This window comes from Penicillium digitatum, chromosome 1, assembly GCF_016767815.1.
Source record: "Penicillium digitatum chromosome 1, complete sequence".
NCBI lineage: Eukaryota > Fungi > Ascomycota > Eurotiomycetes > Eurotiales > Aspergillaceae > Penicillium > Penicillium digitatum.
In genome coordinates, this window is record NC_089384.1 from 1,594,447 (window position 1) to 1,617,250 (window position 22,804).

The 22,804-nt window shown below is 48.9% G+C and overlaps 9 protein-coding genes across 9 annotated transcripts; 4 read left to right on the plus strand and 5 right to left on the minus strand.

Moving 5' to 3' along the window:
* Positions 1-315: 315 nt before the first annotated feature.
* On the minus strand, positions 316-3,177 carry Pdw03_2872 (DDHD; the record flags this gene model as incomplete). Its single annotated transcript, XM_014682147.2, has 3 exons — positions 316-454; positions 503-1,678; positions 1,727-3,177. 3 exons carry the CDS (start codon positions 3,175-3,177, stop codon positions 316-318), a joined length of 2,766 nt encoding a protein of 921 aa, XP_014537633.2.
* Positions 3,178-4,220: 1,043 nt separating this feature from the next.
* On the plus strand, positions 4,221-6,380 carry Pdw03_2873 (Actin-bundling protein Sac6, putative; the record flags this gene model as incomplete). Its single annotated transcript, XM_014682146.1, has 5 exons — positions 4,221-4,243; positions 4,299-4,509; positions 4,566-5,257; positions 5,311-6,293; positions 6,349-6,380. 5 exons carry the CDS (start codon positions 4,221-4,223, stop codon positions 6,378-6,380), a joined length of 1,941 nt encoding a protein of 646 aa, XP_014537632.1.
* A 1,154-nt stretch (positions 6,381-7,534) lies between these two features.
* On the plus strand, positions 7,535-8,566 carry Pdw03_2874 (BTB/POZ fold; the record flags this gene model as incomplete). Its single annotated transcript, XM_014682145.1, has 3 exons — positions 7,535-7,767; positions 7,871-8,006; positions 8,072-8,566. The coding sequence occupies 3 exons, from the start codon at positions 7,535-7,537 to the stop codon at positions 8,564-8,566; spliced, it is 864 nt and encodes a 287-aa protein (XP_014537631.1).
* A 123-nt stretch (positions 8,567-8,689) lies between these two features.
* Positions 8,690-10,194, minus strand: Pdw03_2875 (Prolidase pepP, putative; the record flags this gene model as incomplete). The annotated part of the gene is made up of 3 exons (XM_014682144.1): positions 8,690-8,890; positions 8,950-9,982; positions 10,031-10,194. The coding sequence occupies 3 exons, from the start codon at positions 10,192-10,194 to the stop codon at positions 8,690-8,692; spliced, it is 1,398 nt and encodes a 465-aa protein (XP_014537630.1).
* Positions 10,195-10,453: 259 nt separating this feature from the next.
* Pdw03_2876 (prolidase pepP) lies at positions 10,454-11,872 on the minus strand (the record flags this gene model as incomplete). Its single annotated transcript, XM_014682143.1, has 1 exon — positions 10,454-11,872. The coding sequence occupies one exon, from the start codon at positions 11,870-11,872 to the stop codon at positions 10,454-10,456; it is 1,419 nt and encodes a 472-aa protein (XP_014537629.1).
* A 425-nt stretch (positions 11,873-12,297) lies between these two features.
* Positions 12,298-13,701, plus strand: Pdw03_2877 (Fungal transcriptional regulatory protein, N-terminal; the record flags this gene model as incomplete). Its single annotated transcript, XM_014682141.2, has 4 exons — positions 12,298-12,320; positions 12,407-12,425; positions 12,477-13,136; positions 13,192-13,701. 4 exons carry the CDS (start codon positions 12,298-12,300, stop codon positions 13,699-13,701), a joined length of 1,212 nt encoding a protein of 403 aa, XP_014537627.2.
* A 1,075-nt stretch (positions 13,702-14,776) lies between these two features.
* On the minus strand, positions 14,777-18,575 carry Pdw03_2878 (MIT; the record flags this gene model as incomplete). Its single annotated transcript, XM_014682140.2, has 4 exons — positions 14,777-14,964; positions 15,016-18,188; positions 18,480-18,494; positions 18,544-18,575. The coding sequence occupies 4 exons, from the start codon at positions 18,573-18,575 to the stop codon at positions 14,777-14,779; spliced, it is 3,408 nt and encodes a 1,135-aa protein (XP_014537626.2).
* Positions 18,576-19,256: 681 nt separating this feature from the next.
* Positions 19,257-21,519, plus strand: Pdw03_2879 (Leukotriene A4 hydrolase; the record flags this gene model as incomplete). Its single annotated transcript, XM_014682139.1, has 8 exons — positions 19,257-19,577; positions 19,634-19,718; positions 19,784-20,003; positions 20,065-20,182; positions 20,235-20,354; positions 20,409-20,777; positions 20,833-21,320; positions 21,393-21,519. The coding sequence occupies 8 exons, from the start codon at positions 19,257-19,259 to the stop codon at positions 21,517-21,519; spliced, it is 1,848 nt and encodes a 615-aa protein (XP_014537625.1).
* A 207-nt stretch (positions 21,520-21,726) lies between these two features.
* On the minus strand, positions 21,727-22,699 carry Pdw03_2880 (Ubiquinol-cytochrome c chaperone/UPF0174; the record flags this gene model as incomplete). Its single annotated transcript, XM_066100308.1, has 2 exons — positions 21,727-22,247; positions 22,324-22,699. The coding sequence occupies 2 exons, from the start codon at positions 22,697-22,699 to the stop codon at positions 21,727-21,729; spliced, it is 897 nt and encodes a 298-aa protein (XP_065955708.1).
* Positions 22,700-22,804: the final 105 nt, after the last annotated feature.

Genomic DNA, 22,804 nt, shown 5'->3' on the forward strand with positions numbered 1-22,804 from the left:
GGGAGAAAGAGTGCACTCCAAGAGCTTTTAGACCTCCTATTGTTGGATGATCATGTTGAGAGATGCTTATGGTCAGAAAAAAGGATAAGAAAGAAAAACGAAAGAATTTGAAAGAATTCTTTTATTGAAGAATTTCAGATTACCTAATGCTTAGCCGACAACCACTTGACACTAGTCCCACTTGGCCTACATGAGTTCTTGCGAAGTACTTGCTAACCCTGGAAGAATCCTACCCAAGTAGAGTCCTCTAGGGCATTTACATAAATACATCCATCGTGCTCAAGACTCTTCAAACAGTGTATTTTTGTACTTGCTTCATCTACGTGATTGTCTTTGCTTATGCCTCTGTTCTCTAGAAAGCATCTGGGAAAGCATAAAGTGATTGACATCCTCATCTCCCCAATAGGTGAGATGACTGGCAATGCTGGCTATTAATGAAATGTCGAAGGCTCCCCTATTTTCCTTTTAGCAAGGCTCAATAACGATGGGAATAGGGTCTTACTCTTGGATACTGTAGTCCACACGACCGTTTGCATTTAAGGCACGCACTTTAGCGTCCTCGAGTTTCAGCCTCCGGTCCTGGTCAGTGTCGGCGGTGGGATCCGGGCTCTCGCCGTGATGGGCACTCCTGCTTTTTTGGAAACCATCGTAAAGAGTTTCCAGATCGGATTCAATCAACGTCTGATAGTGATAATCGGAGCCATCGGGCCCCTGCTGAATTGAGCCTGCCTGTGACCGTCTGTTGGTTGATCCGTCACCCGGTTTACCGAAAGTGCGAGCAGCTGATGACGCGTCATCGCCATTAAGACCCAAGCTGCGATTCAACAAACTGCTTGCGACACCCGAAGTGAAATTTGTCCACAGAGATCCCACACTTTGGCCCATGCGGCTACCGAGAATAGATAGACTCTGACCCGGGGTCGTCCAGAGGCTTTTCTTCACCGAGGGTAGAGACTGGGGTTTCAGCGTTGCCATCACTGGAGATACCAGGGGCTCGATCCGGTAGCCCACCGGGTCGGAAGGGTGGAAGATGTTGTAGAGATCTCGACATTTTGGCGTTGAGATAACGCCTGGATTGTCGCTGAGCGCATGTCCAGGACCATGCGAGTCCAAGTCAATCTCAACGTCCAGCGCATTTTTGCGATTTCGGGGATCCAATGCAGAATGTCCACCAACCGTCTTACCCTTGAGCATCTGAAACAGTGCAATGGGAGATCCCAGACAAAAAAACTCTTCGCAGTCGAAATCAAACGCGCTTGAACTCTTGGGAGTTGAGTCGTCACTCTCTTGGGCCATTCCCTTGGACGCACCATTCGGTCCGGCATTGGCTCCCGGTTGATGACACAATATATCAAATAGAATCGCGCTCCCGAGTGAATGGCCACAGAGACTGACTGACCCCTTGAAAGAAGGATTTTGCTTCCGGTACAGCCGGACGATTCGATTACATTCTTGGATGACAATATTGGAGATATGTTCACAATACCCACTTTGGTAAAGAAGCACATCCATAGCTAAATCTGAGATGAGGTTTCGAACAGCGGGTACACTTTCCAGGGTTATGTCGGAAAGGCTGGGGTAAGCATCATCCTCGAGAGCGTCTGCATCAGTGAGATCCAGTTCTTTTCTGTTCTGTCGAACTGCCCGGTAGGGAAAGTCTAAAAGATGACGCCAGCACCTGCTGAAATTAGCAAAAAGAAATGCCGAGCAAAGGAATCAGTCTTACACAGGAAGCACCTGAACACGGCAATTCTTATCGCTGTCTGGGAGCGCTGAGTTCAACGCTTGAAGGTCAGGCGAACCTTTATAGACAGTTTTCAGTGTCTTGCGAAGAACATTTACATCATGTATGAAATTGATGCTTTCCAGTCGTAATCCGAGTCGCTGGCCGATTCCATGGGTGACAAGAACTAGGTGATTAACCTCGCGGTCTCTGTCCGCGCCGTCCACTTCCCTCGACTCTTCCATCTCCTGTTCCTCCTGCCTACGAGCCTGTTCTTCAAGGTCAGCTGGATTTTGCGGCTCGCCTGCAAGGGAGGACATTTGGCGTTCTAATGTTGATTTCGGTCTACTTCCGTAGTTCTCGAGTTCATCAGCGGAGGCTGACTTGAGGATATTTTTGGCATTTTCTGTCTTTTCTTTGAAAACATCATTCAAACCTCCGGCAGATGTTGATTCGCCCTGTGGTTTTTGTTTGGAACCCTTTGCCTCTGGTGTCTCTCTTGGTTTTCTGGGCTCGAAACCGCGAACCAACTTCGTCCCAGGGACACCCCCTAGCTTTTGATACACCGAAGTACTGAAGCGTGACATGAAATCATCATTCATCAGCCAGGCCGTTGTGGAATCTTGATAGCCGACTGTCCTGTTCATGTAAGCGCCAAAGAGACGATACTGCTGAGGCTCCACTGCACTTGGACTGTTGAAATCATTCCATGTACCACGGGGAGGAGAGTTCCGGCTGGTTGATTGAGCGGATTTGGGATCTGGCTCACGGGAGTTGATTGGCACGCTTTTGGTCTGACCAGATCTATCTTCTTCGTGTGTTTGTGAATTCTGTTCTGATGGCTGGGACCTCCATGGACACAGTTTGATATAGCCTTCTTCAAGCTGGGTAGCAAGATTTTCTTCACATGGTTTAAGGCTAGATCCGTCCTGAATGAACCACGTTCCACGACGGACTTCATATACAGGGCCAATCCAATACGTAGGACTCAACTCTCGTTGTTCCACATCCACATTGAAAAGATAATCCTCATTCACGGGCACTTTGGTCAATACAGGGTTGCTGTTGTTTGGCTGGTTTGGGCGGGCGTCTTCGATATCCGAGAGTTTCTGAAATGTCGTTTCGATGGACTGTGAGTCTTTCCCTTGAAATGGTATGAATTTCTTCGGTGATAGCAAGGGCTTTTGATCCGCCTTCTTCTGTCCCACAATAGATGGTTTCCGCTTGGGCGAGTCCACTGCGTAGAACCACCTGACTTTCAATGGAGGACAATCGGGAGGATAGCGTCGCATGCTTAATCGATGCGTGTGGGTAACCGTGTGGTCCTCCCCCTGCGACCGCTGCAGGACATCTGGTTTTTGGTGATAGCCAGACTGCGGTGTTGGAGTTGAACTTCTTGATGTACTCCATGGAGTGAGTGTCCCCAGGAATGACTTTTGCTCTGCAGCCGCCATGGCAGGAGCGCCCGTCTGAAGGCAGCGAAACGAACCAACGTGAGCAGCTGGATTGAGGAACGATGGAAGGGTAGGTGAGATGAAAGATAAACAGGTGGAAGGTGAATTTAAAATGAAACAAGAAATAGAGACGTGTCCATAAGGCGCCAAAACCTGATAAACTGTTGGAAATGAACGTTTTCCAATGTTTTGGAGATCGGAAATGATGTAATCTGACATTTTGGGGTATGCAATTACGTTATACGTTGTATGCCATGGTTAGTTACCCCGTGGACCCAGTATGCATCCATAGAGATACCAACCTATACTTTGTATGTAGTTCTAAATTTCTAGATGAAGTCTCAAAGCCAACTGACTCTTTTTGTATGTTATGTAGAAAAATTTAAGGTTTTTTTATTCATTTTATGTACATAGAGTTGGGGCTCTAAACTGTGGACTTGTAAGTCAAATTCAGCGTACTCCGTACATGGCTTAACTTGGTCAATAGAATGGGCCTAGAACAAAGAATAACGGAAATTCCGATAGGGTTCTAGCTTGTAAAGAAAAGAAACAAATAGGCAGAACAGATAACTGAAAGTTACAAAGATTTTATGAGAAAACACAAAAATACGCACACACTGCACACGTTGTGGATGTGCCTGTGTGTTTGTAAGGTGTCGACGTCATCCAAAGACCTTCCCGAATACGATAACTAATACGAGAACACACCTTTACTGACATAATACTTACGCACCCCCAAGAAAATACCGCCAGCGTGATACACTCTGTATGGTTTACCAAGTATTTTCATTACGGTGTGGCCCTCCCCCCCACTCCTCGGTTCGTGTATACCTGGCTGCCTTTCGCCCTGCACTGCCCACCTTTAAGCACGGATCGGATTTCTTCAGGTCATTTGCTTTCCTTACCTCTTGACAATTGATCCGTTTAGGGTCTAAACACCTACTTCCTGTTTTTTTTTTTTTTGTATTTTGTCGAACCTTCCCCCATCTTCCCCTGGGTGATCACCCCCACCTATTTTGCCCTAGGGTTGTAACACTGACAAGATGAACGCCCTCAAGCTTCAGAAGTACGTTTCCTCGCTATTCCATGTAACCAGTTGCTGACCATTGTGATTACTACAGGCGTTTTCCGCAGCTTGATCAAGGCGAGATTTTCTCACTCCAGGATGCATTCAACAGATTGGATGTCGAAGACCGTGGCTACCTTGATGAATCTACCGCAATCAAAGCTGCTCAACAATCAGAACGCCAGCCGTATGATGTAGTGCGTGCAGCTTTGAAGGATGTGGAACTCGATAGCTCCCGGCGCGTGGAACTCGAAGATTATGTTGATGTAATACAACTGCCCCGCTCCCATTTCTCATCCCGCTGGTGTTAACGCTACTGCAGCTCGTTTCGAAGCTTCGGAAAGCACCCAATGAAGGTGCCCGCGCAGCAACTACCCCTGCGGCCGTCATCCAAGGAGCTGGCGCTGGTGCCGGAGCATCTCGGCATGTCCCTAAGGGCAGTGTGGGTGGACGAATCCATGTCCAGGGATCATCATCCAATGTCACACATACGATCAATGAAGACGAACGAACCGAGTTCACGCGGCACATCAATGCCGTTCTAGCGGGTGATGCAGACCTTGGCAACCTCCTCCCTTTCCCTACCGACACATTTGAGATGTTTGACAAGTGCAAGGATGGCTTGGTCCTGGCAAAGTTGATCAACGACAGCGTACCAGACACCATTGATGAGCGTGTTCTGAATAAGGCTGGGAAGAAGATCAAGCAGCTGAACGCTTTCCACATGACCGAGAACAATAATATTGTCATCAACTCTGCCAAAGGTATCGGATGCTCAGTTGTGAACATTGGAAGCGGGGATATCATTGAAGTGCGCGAGCATCTCATCCTGGGTCTTATCTGGCAAATCATCCGCCGTGGTCTTCTTGGAAAGATTGATATCAAACTCCACCCGGAGCTTTATAGGCTTTTGGATGAGGATGAAACTCTGGAGCAGTTCTTGCGCTTGCCTCCAGAGCAGATTCTCCTTCGTTGGTTCAACTATCATCTTAGGAATGCCAAGTGGGACAGACGGTATGCCTGCCCCGATGAAGAAACGGAGAATGACATGTGGCTAACTGATTTAGGGTGACAAACTTCTCTACCGATGTCAAGGATGGCGAGAACTACACAGTTCTCCTTAACCAATTGGCACCCGATGTTTGTTCGCGTGCCCCTCTCCAAACTCGAGACTTGCTTGAGCGGGCTGAGCAGGTCCTTCAGAACGCCGATTCGCTTGATTGCCGCAAGTTTCTGACCCCAACCTCATTGGTTGCCGGAAACCCCAAGTTGAATCTTGCCTTTGTCGCCAATCTGTTCAATACCCACCCAGGACTGGATCCGATCACCGAAGAGGATAAGCTCGAAGTTGAAGACTTTGACGCTGAGGGTGAGCGAGAGGCCAGAGTCTTCACTCTGTGGTTGAATTCGTTGGATGTGCAGCCGGCGGTCAACTCGCTCTTCGATGACCTACGCGATGGCTCTATTTTGTTACAGGCATACGACAAGGTCGTTCCTGGAAGTGTAAACTGGAGACATGTCAACAAGCCACCAGCGTCTGGTGGTGAATTAATGCGGTTCAAGGCCGTTGAAAATACCAATTATTCGATCGAGCTTGGGAAACTTAACGGTTTCTCTCTTGTCGGCGTTCAGGGCGCTGATATCACCGATGGCCAACGAACCCTCACTCTCGGACTGGTGTGGCAGCTGATGCGTCGTGATATCACCAACACACTCTCTGCACTGGCCCAACGGCTGGGCAAACGCGAAATTACTGATACTGAAATGATCCGCTGGGCCAATGACATGTCTAGCAGTGGTGGCAAGTCTTCCACGATACGCAGCTTCAAAGACAAGTCTATTGGATCAGGAGTCTTCCTCCTCGATGTGCTCAACGGCATGAAGAGCAGCTATGTGGACTACGATTTGGTTTTGCCGGGTCGGACCGACGAAGAGGCATACGCAAACGCTAAGCTTTCCATCAGTATTGCCAGAAAGATGGGTGCCACCATCTGGTTGGTCCCGGAGGACATTTGCCAAGTTCGGTCTCGTTTGGTCACTACCTTCATTGGTAAGTTCATAATTTCATCGGCATGGCAGGAATTTCGGCTTCTAACAGATGATAGGTTCCCTTATGGCTACCCACGAGAAGATGTAAGAAATACAATGGTTCACTTTGGCCCATTGTTGTGGCATTGTATACCTTTTTTTGTCACCTCCAATCCATGTAAATCTGCTGCTCCTCAAGGCGATCCTAACCAAGTGTGGATTCCAATCAAAGTTTTATTGTTGCCACGCTTAATTTTTGCCTCTCCGATTGATTTAAGGTACTGATCAAACCATGCGACCGCCTGCAAAAAGGCAAGCTCTTTGGCAAAACGGATTGTTGGCACAGTGACATCTGCGCGAACAGCAAACCCATTCTCAATGCCACTGGACAAGTTGATCTGATACGGCTGGCCGGTCTTGGTCAAGATATCCTCGGCTTTGTGGCATTTTGAGGCGGGAAAGATCGAGTCGGTTTCTATTGATCTCCAGCCTTAGACGATGTAGTCGGATCGTACAATAATTTACAGCCGCAGCAATGGACAGCGGGCCTTGGATTACTTGTAGTTCCCCTGCATCAACGAAACTGGGATGTGCCACATGGACAATATCGCATAGACCTCGGGAGTCAAGAGAGGACTAGACATTAGGGGGGAGGGGGTGCGTTATTAGAGCTCATGCCGATCCAAATCGGCGATATAAACACGCGTATCTTTGTGTCTCGAGAATATTAACCATACACGATTTGTGTCAAATTAAACCAGACGATCAGGTATAAGCTACACCCAAAACTGGGCCCTATAAAGATGCCCAGTCAAAAGACAATTCTTGCCCAACAAACGGCAACCTCGCATCAGGCCCAGCCTAGCGCAAGAAGCGGTAGTTGAGACATCTGAAGGAGTAGTAGGTAGCCTGGGAGCCGCCGGAAGATACACAGCATGAGCAGCTCGTGTTTCGTTTGCGATCAATTTCCGATACTGCCCTCATTAGCTTCTACCCGTGACCGAATGAAAAATGAACCTCCAGTAGATGACGAGTTGTGGAGCTGTGGTTCCTGAATGGGATCCGGGGAAATCGAAGCGTAGAATTTCGTGAACAAAACAAACAAAAAGTAAAGGTCTAAGAAGGTCAAGATAAAAAGTACAACATAGGGAGAGATACAAAAAGCTGTGGTGAAATTTTGCTTCCCCGCCTTAGCTCTCTGTCTGCCACTTGGAAGATTTGGTCTTGTCCACTTGTTACCATCCATTGATCTTTCACTGGACAATGGATACACCACAAACACCCCAAGTTCGGGTCCCTGGCGAAACCCCTGAATCAACCCAAAAGCCCAATGCGACTGCCACTGCGAACCACAATTCTGAGGTAGAGATGGGAGGAACACAGGGCACAAGCCAACCGGACCCCGAACCTGCGCAAGAAGATTCAATACTTCCAGATGTGCAGGCAGAGTTAGAGGCCGCTCCGACAAAGAAAATCTCGGGCTTCAACTTCCTTGAGTGAGCTTTCTTTTTCCCAGCCTTTGCGAAACAATTCTCTCTTCGGAATGGTTTCAACTTCCATCATCCCAATCGTTACTCATGGGCTCATAATCACTAATAGCTTCCTGACTTCACCTATCGTGGAGATAATAGTTGGGAAAGGCGATGATGAGACCGTTATGACAGCTCATCAATCCCTCCTAATGGAGGCACCACTACTAGCCGAGTTTGTTACGAAATTTGAAGCGGCAGGCCCGGTGAGTTCATTCGTTCATATCCGTCCCCACGTAAAATTCTTATACTGACTAGTTGTGATTAATAGCGACGTATTGGTCTACCAGAAGAGGACGTCGATGCCTTCAGTTGCTTCCTCCAGTTCCAGTATACGCGGGATTACACCGTGGTTCAAACCGAAACACCTGGGGAAATAGCTGATGACAAAAGCGGTGACGAGTTGCTACGTCATGCGCGCGTCTACACCCTGGCAGAGAAGCTGGGCCTGCCACCGCTCCAGCGCATTGCCCATGCCAAGATTCATAAGGTCCGGAGCTCACCTAGCGCGGAGCTTTCATATGCCCGTTACGTGTACACACACACACCAGCAGCAGACACTATCATTCGGAAGCCCGTGGCAACTTACTGGGCGAATCAAAGTCATGTGCTGCGCCAGGAGGTTGGGGATGACTTTAAGAGGCTGTGCATTGAAGTGCCGGAGTTTTCCTTTGATGTTTTGACTATCATTCTGGATCGCAAGCTGAAGAACGGGTCGGGGGATGAGAGCAAGGGAAGTGCGCGCAAGCGTAGAAGGGACATCTAGCTATTGCTAGTTGTACAATCACAAATCCGAAGATCAACGACGTCTCCCTATCATAATTTAATATGAACGTCCCCGAACAGCCCAGGGGCACAATCCAGTTGATGGCCGCAGAGGGACTGATTTTTATAAGGCTAGGCTCTCCACCTCTTCAATGAGTTTCGGCGCCGTGGTCAGATTCTCAGAACCGTCCTTGGTGATATGGATGTTGTCTTCGATGCGCACTCCTCCTACACTCCAATACCGCTCCAAGACTTCGGTATCAATGTACTTACCGGTCTCGGGTGCCTTTAAGACGGGATCGATGATGAAGCGACAGAAATAAATCTGATAAATCGTAAGAATTGGGGGTTTGGGGAAGAGGACACTCAAGGGGTAGTACTTACACCCGGCTCAACGGTGACCACAGAGCCAGCAGGCAGGTTAGCGCGAACACGCAGGTAGCGGAACATGGTATCATTGTCCTCGTAGTTGGGATTGCCACCGGTATCATGAGTGTCCATTCCCAGGTAGTGACCGAGGCCATGGGGGAAGAAGGCCACGCTGACACGCTTCTCGAACAATTCGTCCTCGGATCCGCGTAAGATACCCAGTTTCAACAAACCACGGATAGCAATGCGATGTGCCAGCGCGTGCACGTCATCCCAACGTACGCCTTCCTTGAGCATCGCGATACATTCCGTCTGCATCTGGAGGACAATCTCGTAAATCTGACGGGTCTCAGGCGCAAACCGTCCATTCAAAGGGATAACACGCGTGATATCGGCACAGTAAGTCTTGTATTCACCGCCAGCATCGATGAGAACATTATTCTTCCGCTGCTGAGTGATAGGGTCGACTAGGTCGACGTCGTTTCTGACATAGTGAAGAGTAGCACCCCCCTCTCCTCCAGCAACGATGGGATGGTAGGACTGCTCACGACATCCATTGGCGATGCAAGCGCCGATAATGGCAGCTTCGATCTCACGCTCATTAGTCGCGGTCTTGGAGGCCTGGATAGCAGCGATGTGCGCTTTGGTCGAAATATCATTTGCCTTTCGCAAAAGTGCAACCTCGTACGCATCCTTAATGACACGAGTCTCTTCGATGGCAATCTTCAAACTGGCAGTGTTTGTTTCAGCGAAGCCCTGGAAATTCGTGCCCTCTGAAATTTGTTCGGCAATTGCAAAAGCAGCAAATTGTTCCTTGTGGCTCGAGGCGATCGACGCCAAAGTCGAATTCACATCGGTTGTGAACAAAACGCGGTCCACATCGTAGAGCTTGGCAGCCTCCTCGGGAGAGAGAGGAAGACCAGACCAAATGACTGAATCTGGGTCGATGGGTGGAATGAACAGAGTCAATTCATCTTTGATGGCATCGTATACCACGGCGGCATTGGGCAAAAGACATCCAGTGAGATAGAAGAACGGACGACGTTGCCTAGACCGGGTAAGTGTTAGTCCAAATCCTAGAGGAGTGCTTCCTTACCTGAATGGCATGTCCTCATCGCTATCCTCGATCAATCGAGTTTTTTGAGCCTCAAGGTAGACAACTCCCACCCCGCCATGCCGGGCCTTGAGAGACTCAGCGACACGACGAGCATGGGCCTTAGCCGGATACTTGGCAGCGAGAATGGTATCCACAGCAGTCATGTTGAATACACCGTCCGGAGGAAAATAGTAAAAGAGAAGAGAAGAGAGTGACAGATGTCAGGCAATATTTACTATCGACGAGGTTACATGGGCGGGGCTTTGCGGTCCAGAGGGTCCAGAGGATCTGCCGCAGAGAGAAAAGAAACAAAAAGACTTGACACATTCACACCTGTGAGAATTGATGCATTTAATTATTCGGATGATTCAAGTTATTCACATTACTCGGATTGTCCGGATTATTTATTCGATATCTCCAAAGCTAGCTCTCTGAAGCAGATACATCCTCAAACTCCATCTCCCATTGGTCCACTTCTGCAAACTTCTTGACTGCCGCGCGCAACTCATCGCTCACACAACGAGTGGCCTCTGTTTCCATAGATTCAGAATCAGAGATGTCGGAATCAGGTGGTGATGACAATGGAGAGGAGGATGGTGATGATAGAAGTGTTTCGTTCTCTTTGTTGACACCCCCTTGAGAACGTGAATATGTAGCTGGTTCTTTTACGACCAACGATTTGTCTATGGTCTTCTTCTCTTCCCTCTTCTTCTGCTTCGGGTTGCGGGTGTTGGAAAATGATTTAGGCTTGCTTTTCCTTGCCCGTTGTCCGTATGATCTTTGTGATGGGTAGTTCAGCTCGTCCTCGTCCCCAGATGCGGCGTCATGCGGATCATCGCTTTCGTCACTGTAATCATTGGCGGCGCGGAGTCTGCGCCGCCGACGTGGTAAAAGCTTCTCTTGCAAGTTTGCCGTCGATAGATGATTTGGTACTTTGGACTTTTTCCTCTGAACAGGTCGCGGTGTGGGGTCACCAGGTGTAGCGGAACCAGCAGGACTGCTGGCCGGTGGCAACATAGTCTGGCTCATTATCTCTGGGAATTGTTGGGATTGTGGCGTAGCCTCGACTGTTTCAATCTCGACTTCCTGATCTCCAAATTCCTCGCTTTCGGGTTCAAATTTCTCGCCTTCAATGTCGTGTCGAGAGTCGCCGCGTTGTATCGGTGTCGCATTTGAAGTATCTTCTACCATATCCACAGGCGACTGTGGTACTTGAATCTCTTGGGTCATGCGTTTGCGCTTGCGCGATCCGCCGGACGAGAGCGGTGATTCGGACGATAATTCGGACGGTGACGGGGATGACTTCTCAGTTGACGTGATAAGTAGTGACTTCCGTGAGAGATTGAGTGGTGTTGATTCATCATTGGGGCTAAGTCCACCAAGGAAGTCATCATCATCGAGATCGGAAGAGCCATCGTCGTCGGCTTGCATCATCTGCAGGATGCTTTGCTGTCGCGGTCGCCGTCTGAAGTTGCTCAAAACTGAGTTATCAAACCCAGGAGTTCCAGGAGCCCGGGATATTGTATCGCCTTTGCGTCCGGCGAATGATAGCGTAGAGGAATAACCGCGCGATCTTGTAGGCGGACGACTGCCGGTTCCAGGTCGACTGCCAGTGCCCGGCCGGTCCCCCGCGGGTGAAGATTCAATTGCTTGTTCATGACTTTTGGTCAATGGTGTTTGACTGCGTAGATCCTGCCTCAGATCCAAGGTTGAGCCGCGCTCAGGCTGCACAGGCGATTTGGCGATCTTGGGGTCAATTTGTTGCGCTGAGTTTTCTATCGCGGCTTTTTTGGGCTGAGTCTTTCCCACTGTACGACTTCGTTTAGGAGCTGGACGAGGCATGATTGAGCAAATTAATTCGAGGCAACGGAGTATGTTTACGGTGCCAAAATGGTTGCACTACAGATGCGAAAAAGAAGATCGACGCGTTTGTTTGGGACGCGTGCACGTGGACTACATGTGACATCAAAATTGAGACAACGAACTGACAGATGTTACTTCGTCTACGGAGTGTATTTCGTGCATATGCCGATAGATATATGTATTTCCATTTTTATATCCACTAATTTGATTGTGCTTTTCTCGTCTCGCATTTTCCCTTCCAATGCCACAGTCGCAGTGTTGTATGCACAACCTGCCACGGACTCAACCTCTTTGTCTCTACTCATCTTCAAGTATGGTCTTGATGCCTGTCATGTCAACCAACCCCTTGGTTTGGAGTGAAATGCGACATTAAATACATCTGGACACAATCTAGGCTTTGAAAAATGACCTCACAAAACCTGAGACGGTAGATCCCACGGGGGACTATATAGTCAGCGATACATCCATCGGCAAGAAAAAGCGCTCAAATACAGAAGCTGCTGAATATCCCAGGAGACGGGCAACAATAGCTGTAAGCGCCTCTGGCAAATTTGAACCAGGGCAAAATTTGACTTTGATTCAGTGTCACACATGTCGACTGCGCAAGACCCGATGCAATGGGGCTCGTCCCAAGTGTCAACTATGCTCCGATTTGAATGTGGAATGTGTCTATCGAGTACCTGGTGTCAAACTCGATGCGGGCGAAAAGCTGACCCTAGATCATTTGGCAAGAATTGAGAGATTTCTACATTCAAATTTACCAAACCAAGAGTCACATCTAGCCATGTCCGCCATTTCTCCGGCCACCAGCAATGATACAAAACTCGGGACTGACGAACCGTCAACGAAATGTTCATCCAGCGGATTGCTGGTCCATGGAAGATTGTCGGCTGTTGGGCTTGGTTCCTGGGTCAACTTACCTGCCAGTTTCAGCATCTCTACGATGCCCAAGATGCATACTACTTCTGCTCTTCATCTCCTCCAGTGGCCCCTTATTCGGGGCTTGGTCTCTGGGGCCTGTGATCCACAGCATCTTCTTCAATTGGAGATGGCCCGCGAGCCATTGAAGCTGACTCCAAATTCAGGCTTTGATTTGACAAATGCCCCCACTTATGTTCAGGCATTTTTCAACTATGGAAACGTTTGGTACGCATGCGTGAACCCTTACACGTGGAATCAATACTACCAATCAGCTCTCGTGCAAGGATTTCAAGAAGGACCTATGAGTTGTCTTGTCCTTCTGGTTTTGGCCCTTGGAAGCGCTAGTCACAGTGGCAGTATCTTGTTCGTGTCACTAGATCATGAACCGCCAGGTCTTCCATAATTTTGCCGCTGCGTGGAGTATCTTACCGTCGGTTATGATGCGAAACACTGTATTTGCAGCGCAGTGCATGGTCATGGCCTCTGCCTACCTATTCTATCTGGTACGATCCCTGGAAGCCTGGACCTTGCTATCCAGCATGAGCATGAAATTACAGTTGTTGTTTGGCAGTCCAAGCGGAATCCCAAATCAGTGGAGAGAGCTGAGTGTAAGGGTATACTGGAATGCGTTGTTGTTTGAAAGTGATCTTCTTGCAGAATTAGATCTCCCCCATTCTGGCATCGTCCACTTTGACGGACTCGTGGACCTACCAGGAGGGTTTGATGAAGAAGATGAGGATGATGGAGAAGAGGAAGACTGGGATCATGATGAGGGCGAGGAACGCCGAAGAGCCTGGAAATATCAGGGTTCGTCACGCCTGGTGGACTCTCAACTGGCCGTTTGGCGTGACGAACTCTGGTATTTCCTGGCAGAGATTGCGCTATGAAGACTCCTCAATCGCGTCAGCCACATCATTTATCAGAAAGACAGCACCCACACTCTCGCATCATTGGGTCCCATTGTCTCCGAGCTCGACTTCCAGCTCTCTCAGTAGTACGAGAGTCTTCCCCGACCCGTTCAAGTCCCTTTGACACCAAAGCCTCTTTCCAATCCGGCTCAAACGGTGCTGAGGCTTCGCTACAATGCATGCCGTACCATTTTATATCGTCCCTATCTCTTGGCTGTTCTTGAGGATGAACAGGCTGGAGCGGACCCAGGGGTGAAGAGTGTTGCCGGCGGTGTTTGGATGCCACACTCCGTCGGCTAGAGAATATAGCCAGCCATCTTGAATTCCACCTCCCATACCTATGGCAGGGAGCCCTGTCAATGGTATCACAGACGTTGCTGATAATGGGTGCCACATTGTCTCCTACTCTCTCTACCCTGCTCCCTTCTATTTCACAGATAGATGCGATCATTGTAGGAGTGGTAAATGAGGTTGAGAGGTATGCACACCTAGCACCTAGCCTGAAACTGTCAGCCGAGATTATTCGAGATGCAGAGAGACGACGACAGATTTATCTTCGATCGGTCAATAGGTGCCTCTGATCTGCACACTTCTGACAAGGGACTTCGTGTGAGGCCAAAATTCCTCGTTGAATGCCGAACTGAATGGTTTACTGGTTAGGGATGATTTAAAGTCCTTGTTTATAAAAATGCAAACATAGCATGATGCCTGTAAGCATGACAAGAATTTGATTGTAGGCATATGAATGTGTGTGATGTGCATTGGACTGTGTCGTTAGGGCTCGCACCGAGGCAAGATCACCAAAAAAATGACAGACTTGATGAGCAAGAAACAAACAGCCATACGTTCAATCCCTTCTCATGAAAATTATGTTCTTAAATCATCAAATAACTCATGGTAAAATCATGGTGTCACAAAAAGACGTGGGGAGATCAAATATGGACGTCAGAAATGTCAAGAGACGCAGAAAAACTCCAGACCTCCACTGACTCTAGGAGGGAGGAAGGGGGGGGGGGGGGGGGGGGGGTGATAGTCATATGACTTCATAATCTTCCTAAACCAACACCCACTCGCTACCACGCTTGATGAACTTGTCGAGCATCAAGCCCACATCACCCAGTGCGAACCGGCAAATGTAAAAGCCAAAGAATTCCGCAGCATGTCGTGTGCTGAGTTCTAGACCAACGTGGGTTTTAGACGAATGTTTGAGCCCGGGGTCCTCAACCTGCTGAGCAATTTGTTCTAGCTATGGATTAGAATGATGTCAAAGCCTATTGGTGAGAAAAGTCTTACCTAGCACTTGTGCAGCATCAAAAAGCCGCGCCAATGCCCCCATGTAGTTCGCGTTGGGCCCGGAGAATTCAAGCTGGGCGACATTGCGCTTCGGAGGTGTTCCAAGTACGGATGTCATCGGGACAGAATTGAGAAATAGATTGTCCTTGTTACTCTCTCGAGTACTTGGGACCGGAGTGGTTGTCCCAAGCCCGGAAGTTTTTGCGCGTATTCTTTTCCACGTCGAGTATGATCTATTCGGCGCAACTTCCGGCTGAACAGGTTCATCCGGCGTGGACGCGGGCTTAAACAATGGCATTGATGCTTGGACACCGACATCACTACCCAATTTCTTGGTCAAGATAACCTGAACTTGGTCCAGTACAGTATCTAACGACTGCATCTCCTCCAGAACCGCATCTGCATCATATGTATCGACTTGGGCCAACTTAAGCAGGGCGGCGGTCAGCAGATCGCAGTTGGACACTTTCTCTTCGAGAGCCTTTAATTTGACATTTTTCACGCGCCAGACATCTCGAGGAATGAAGAGCTTCTCGGACAGGTAGCCACCGTGAGGATGCGCGAGTGTCTGGTAGAGACATCTCATTAGCCAAAATGGGCGGAGAAGGAAACCCTCCGGACATGGCTCTAGAGGAAGTGGGGCATTGGCCACCAACAAATTTGGCCGGCCAAGAGCTGTGGGTGAGTGAATGTTGCTGCCAAATAGATTTAGTCCACCGCTTGGCAGTCCATTTTGATTGAAGTTAAAGTTGGCTAGGGTTGGTGTTGGTAAAACAGGGACGCCGCTAGTCGCGCCCCTTTGAGTATCGGGGAATGCAGCGCTCCATGGGGAGCTTGGGGATTCCGGGCACAGGTCTGGGATTTGAATCGGAACAGAGGCATTCCGAGCTCGGAAAGGCTTCGTATTGGAGTGGAGTTTGTGCAATCCATCCGGAGCCGAGGGTACTTTGCCCATGGGTCGCACTGATGGTGGCAGGGGTGGCAGTTCATTCTCGTCATCCTCATGAGTACGAGTTTTGGAGAGACTGACCTGATCTGTGAAAGAGCCTATCGACGGGTTGCGTTGTGTTGGGTGCAAAGTGGAACGGGGCCTAGGAGCAGAAGGTTCGTCTTTCGGCAATGGTGGCGGGCGGTTTGCTAGTGAGGTTCCACCATTTTCGAAGGCCGATGATGCATTAGAGTTAGCGCGGGAGGAGCGGGTATTGGTCTCGATTTTAAGCTCCCGAGTGTGACTGGATAGTCTCCGGGCTCGCACTCCTGGACCTGTAGAAGAGGCGAGTGAGCTGATAGAACCAGCGCGGTTTGATATCGAGGCCCGCTTTGAAGGCGCCGGGAATTCGGATGACGCTGGCAGGGGTGGCAAAGCAGAAGACGGAGGAGAAGAGGGCATGATATATGGTTCGGGCCTTAGGTCGCCTAGTGGCAAAACATCATCTTCTGCAAGTGTAGACAGTGCACCCCCAATGCTTACAGCATTGGACGTTGCGGAGCTTTCCCAGGTCCTCCCTGACATGTTGCTAGAATCCGATTCTCGAGGGAGTGCCGACTTGGACTGAATGCCGAACTCAAAATCATCCATCACGTAGCCCTTGGTCATCTCTTCTAGCAACCGTTCCTCTTCCTCTGCTTCATCGTCCAGATATGCTGAAGTACGGGTAATGAGGTCATCCCCAAAACTAGTCTGTTCCTGGATCCGGCGCAGTTCACGATCACGATTCATTGCTTCTGCCTCCTGTTCTGCCTCGCGCACTCTTTGCTTCGCTAATTGGATGTTCCTGCGAGCATTTGAAACAACGTCATCACTTTCCTCTTCTTGGTGCTCCGGGACCGGCTCCAGTCCTTCATCATATGCAGCTTCCACGGCCGCATCGAGGGCCGCATCAAACTCAGCCTCGGTGTCATAGCTGAGGCGACGGCTTGTCCGGCGACGAAGGTATACCGATGACGCCTTAGAGTTTGCCGATGAGGGTGACGAAGCACCCGACTCATCAATTGTGTCCAACCATGAAGTGGATTCATTGTTATCTTCCTGATTGCCCATTGGCAATGCCATAAATCGGGGTTGGTCTTCCAATGCAGACGGCCTTAAGGATTGTCGCCGAGGGGGAACTGTTTCCAGAGAAAATCCATTTGCCTCTTCCAGTGGGATCTGGTAGAGCCCAAAGCTGGAACGAGGTGAGCTCTGCTGGCTCTCAAAATAGGATCCATCATTTGTTGAACGAAACAATTCTCCAAATGACTCTTGGCTGAGGGGCCGATCTGGCAGAGCTTTGTCGTCGCTCTCCGGGAGAGGGAAGTCCATACGATGAAGTTCCATCACCCGAAGCATATAGGTGTCTCGAATTTCTTGAAGTTTGTGTTTCTCTTCATCTCCTCCATTACTACGAACCATGACCAGCTGTAGCAAGTTGCAAGCGTCAGTGTAAGCTTCCATGGCACCCTCAAAATTGGCAGCGTTGTCAAGAAGAACTGCTGTATTTGCTTTCTGAAGGGCCTTTGAAAGCATCACCTTTTGGGTCTGTCCATGCTGGATGGCCGCCAGGTCTCCTTCCGCGTCATCTAAAGAGATAGAACCCGCACTAGAGCGAGACAATGGCTTATCTGTCTTGGGACTATGTGTGGAGGGCTGAAAAATTTGGCTTGAGGTGGCAAATGAGAGATCAAGTTGTGATGTTGAGTTATGGTTGAATATGGCAGAGTGCTCCAGCTCTGGCAGATCGTGCATCGGTAACCCATTCAGTCCTTGCGCGCGTTGGGGGCTTGGGCTCCCCCATCCACGGTTGTAACTTGAAATGGACATTTTCGAGCTTCCTCGCCGATGATGACCCATATATTCCGAGGGACTTTTGCTAGATGCCGTTGACTGGGACCAGCGATTTAAACTACCTAGCCCTTCTTTGATAGGGCTGGTCGCTCCCAGACCCTCCGGTGAGAAGTTTGCCACATTCTCTGTAAGCACACCGAGGCCAGTGGGTATGACCGCACCTGGCGACTTTACCATTCGGGTCCGAGAGCTAGGCCGCGAGGAACGAGAGGAAGGCCGGTTATGGGGCGGTCCAGACGGCGATTCCGATGAAAAGGGACCCGAAGGACGTCTGAAGTAGGATGAATTGGGATCATCATCGATTACTGTGTGGTGAATCATTTTCGCAAAACGGCGGAAGCGGTCGAAGCTGAGCCAATGATTTAGATGCTGGAAATGTAATATATCGAGTCTGATCTTGAATTTGAGTACCCTTGAGGCACTACGCGCGACCAGACAAGCACAACAGGAGAGGGAAATGGGTATCTGCAACCAGATCCTGTGTGTCTTCGCTCATTCTTCGCAAGTTTGGAGTGTTGATGTGGTCGTATGTCTCATAGAGTATCCTTGGTTTTGAAACCCCTTTGTCCGTCTCAATACATAGCTTCGTAATCGGGGAGGGGGGGGCTCTCGAAATTTTCAGAACAATAGGCTGAAATACATTATTTTATTTGGCCTAGAATGATCAGGGATCATGCGCATTGAAGATGGGAAACCAAACTCACAAATCGGGGGGCTGCGGAGGGGTTTGTTGCATCAACCACCCAATATGTGCCTCAATAGAATAACAACCTATAGCATCTGCAGAAAGGCAGACTAGTAGTTATCACCTTGGGAGGTTCGTCAAGTTCGTGAAGTTCGTCAGGGGGAGGCTTGAACTACTTCAGGGGTCCCGAGTTGCCGGGCGGTGGACAGTTCACAAAAAAAAAACAACAAAACAACAAGGGACCTCGGAAGGATATACGATGAGTCTAAAGAGATTAGGAGAAGGAAATAAGAAAGAGGATTCTTGATTCTGTATTCTGAAGTCTAGGTTCTCAAGGCAGAAGAGGAAAAGGGAAAAAAAAAAGAAAAGGGGAGAGGGACACTTCTCCCTAGCGTAGACCTATCTACAGGGATAGGTTAACTACGGTTATTAAACCAAATCGAATTAATAGATCTATATGTTGTAGAAAGTATTCGAGGAAATTAAAAAAGATCTGATCAACCAAAAAAAAACCAAAAAAAAAAAAAAAAAAAAACAGAAATTCCCAAAAATTTAGAGATACAAGTTGACGCTTAGAGACGGGAAAATGGGGAGATGGGAATGGAGATGGGGGAAAAAAAAAATTCTCTCCTCATGAATCCCACCTTAGGTTCCTTTACTCGGAACTTGAGACCTTTTAACTTAGTACGTTCTATCAAGGTACAATTCATACAATTCACCTCAATTCGAACTATGGCTACTATCAACCCTCCGCGGGATCCGAACACCGTGAGCAACTACAACAATTGGCGTTCTACCCATGTCACGGCCAATTTCGATATTCTGTTCGACCAGAAGAAGCTGGTGGGAAATGTCGTCCATCAATTCAAGTCAATCACCGATGGTGAGTCCCAGGAGATTATCCTGGATACCAGCCATCTCGACATAGGCGTGGTGAAAGTGGATGGCCAGCCAACCAAATGGGAGTTTCTCCCATCGTTGGAACCCTATGGTGTACCATTGAAGATCAGCCTTGATAAGCCCGTCAAGTTGAACGGCACCGTTGAGGTTGATGTATGTTTTTACAAATCATCTTACCCCCATGAAGCTCTATCTCACTTAAATCATAGATCGAGGTGAAAACCACCGACAAGTGCACCGCGTTGCAATGGCTAACCCCTGCGCAAACCTCAAACAAGAAACATCCATACATGTGTATGTGACAATCTTGAACTTTGTAACTTTTCCCTGGAGCTCCAATAGCTGACAAAATTGCTTAGTCTCCCAATGCCAGGCAATTCACGCCCGGTCTATTTTCCCTTGTCAGGACACCCCGGATGTTAAAGCAACCTTTGACTTCAACATCACCTCTCCGCTTCCGGTTATGACCAGCGGTCTACCGATTCGCAAGTCATCCATGGAGTCAAAGACTGACCACCAACTGTATCGATTCCACCAGTCGGTGCCAATCCCTAGCTACCTCTTTGCTATCGCTAGCGGGTATGAGCCCCTTCACCGTGCTCAAAGAGACTGTTCACTAACGAAAAAAAAAAATCGACAGTGATGTCGCTGAGGCCCCAATCGGACCTCGGAGTGTCGTTGCAACCAGCCCTGACAAGCTGGAAGAGTGCAAATGGGAGCTCGAGGCTGATACGGAGAACTTCATCACAACAATCGAGGTACACAATCTATTTTCTATCCATATTAACCCTCAATTCTGACTTCGCACAGAAAATTGTTTACCCTTATGCCTGGGGTGAATACAACGTTTTGATCCTGCCACCTAGTTTCCCGTATGGCGGCATGGAGAACCCGATTTTCACTTTTGCAACCCCGAGTATTATCTCGAAGGTACGTAGTATCCTTTGTACAATGGTCAGATAGACCACTAATTGGTCGCACCAGGACCGTGAGAACATCGATGTCATTGCACACGAATTGGCCCACAGCTGGAGTGGTAACCTGGTCACTAATGCCTCATGGGAGCACTTCTGGTTGAATGAAGGCTGGACTGTTTACCTGGAGAGAAGGATTCTGGCTGCCATTCACGGCGAAGCCTATCGCCACTTTTCGGCCATCATTGGGTGGAAGTCTCTGACTGACGCTGTCGAGCATTTTGGTGACGACCATGAGTTCACTAAACTTATCGTTGATCTGAAGGGCAAGGATCCCGACGACGCATTCTCAAGTGTTCCTTATGAGAAGGGTTTCAACTTCTTGTTCTACCTCGAGAATCTGGTTGGCAAGTCGAAGTTTGACAAGTTCATCCCTCACGTATGCAATCTCTCTTCTCTCGCTCGGCTTCTTCTATTGACCTTTTTCTTGGCAGTATTTCACAACCTTCAAGTGCAAATCGCTCGACTCCTATGAGTTCAAAGCACTGATTCTTGACTTCTTCAAGTCAGATGCCGAAGCTTCTAAGCTCTTGGACGAAGTGGATTGGGACAAGTGGTTCTATGCGCCAGGTCTACCACCCAAGCCAAGCTTTGACACGTCGATGGTGGACGTTGTCTATGAACTTTCTAAGAAATGGCAGTCCCTCCCCGACTCTTCCTTCAAGCCTGATATCAGCGACATCCATAACTTGACGGCAAACCAACTGGTTGTCTTCTTGGAGCAGATGCTCGTGCTGGAGACACCTCTCAGTCCCGAGATCTCGAAGTTGATGGGCGATGTCTACGGTTTGGCCAAGAGCGAGAATATCGAGGTTTCGAACCTCTACTGCCAGGTTGGCATGAAAGCAGGAGATGACAGCGTCATTGAGCCAACAACCGAGTTGCTGGGCCGCATTGGACGCATGAAGTTTGTGCGACCTTTGTAAGATGTCTCCGCTCTGATTGCAGATTCAGTTCTTGATACTGACCTGGACTTTTTCTCTTCTTCTTTTAGGTTCCGTAATCTCCAGAAGATCAATCGCCCTGTTGCCCTCGCAACATTCGAGAAGTACAAGGACTTTTATCACCCTATCTGCCGAGGCATGGTGGAGAAGGATCTTTTTGGCAAGAAAGACAACTAGGCCGCTCTCTCCGTGTCGTGTTTTGCTCAAATTGGTAGACAGTGGATGCTTACGATTTGTTTTTGTGTTATGATCTTGACAAAATAAAAATTCTTATGCAAAAGAGTAGGGCAATCAAGTATTGTACATGTCTCTATAACCACAGGACATAAAATGGCAGAACGGATACCACAAAGGCAAACCACTCACTTGTGCGAGGATATCCCCTCATTTGCTTCCTTGAACAAATTTCTTGTCTGCCTCCGAATATTCGAAAATCGCAGTGCTCTTCTGATCACCAGGTCCAAGAGCGAAAACAAGATCCACTTCGTCCTTCTTTGACAGCTCCGACAAGACTCGGCGCATGTAGGCCACCACCTGGGCAACCTTGGCCCAATCAATATCTTCTTTCCCATCCGGTCCGGTCTGACTTCCCTTCCAGAGGTTTCTCCAGACAGCGGCGCCCAGCACCGCATCGCCTTTGGCCAACCCCTCATCATATGCAGCAATGATTCCACGCCATTGGATGAACAGATCCTTCAGGTACTTGTTACGAATGGTGCGACTACCCAGATCATGATACGTGTCCATGCGGTGTTCTGCTTCATGTGAAAAGTGATCGATCAAATGGCGAGAGTAAGTAGTAACGCTATCGCGATGGGGCAGGGCACGAAGGCGAACTGTCAAGAGGTACATGTGGAGGAAAGTCACCTGGGACCAGGTAGAAAAGGTTGGTAAGAGGCCGAGCTCTATAGCGATTCCCGAAATTAGCTTGTCTTCAAACCAGATCAGAACCCGAGTCAGAGACCCCTAGAATAATCTCACCTTTATACCACCAACCCTCTCCAACACCAAGATCCTCACCGGCTTCTGTTTTCGGGACCTCTGCTCCCTTTTGCGACGCTTGGGGGATCTTGTAATCCGCTTGACTAGAACAGGCCTCAAATAGCTTTTGTGTCATGCCATACGCGACATAAGTCTCAGCGGCATTTCCGGGTCTCCGCGAAAAATTCTTTGCCAAGTCGGAGACCTTGCTTTGTGAATACGATCGAGTGGTGATCGATATCACTGGCTGTTCTCCAGACGCGCAGGAGGCGGGTACCAGTGGTATCGGGCTGCGACTAGCAGATCTGGCAAGGCAGATGTTCTGTGACCCGCAAATCTCACGCGCCCATAGTGTCGATAATCTCCTGGATGACATTGCTGAGGATGTGAAACTCGTGAATTGGCCTCTCGTCATTGGTGATTTGGATCTTTTTTTTCCTGATGAATTACGTTTGCATTGTTTGTTCCGATACCAATACTC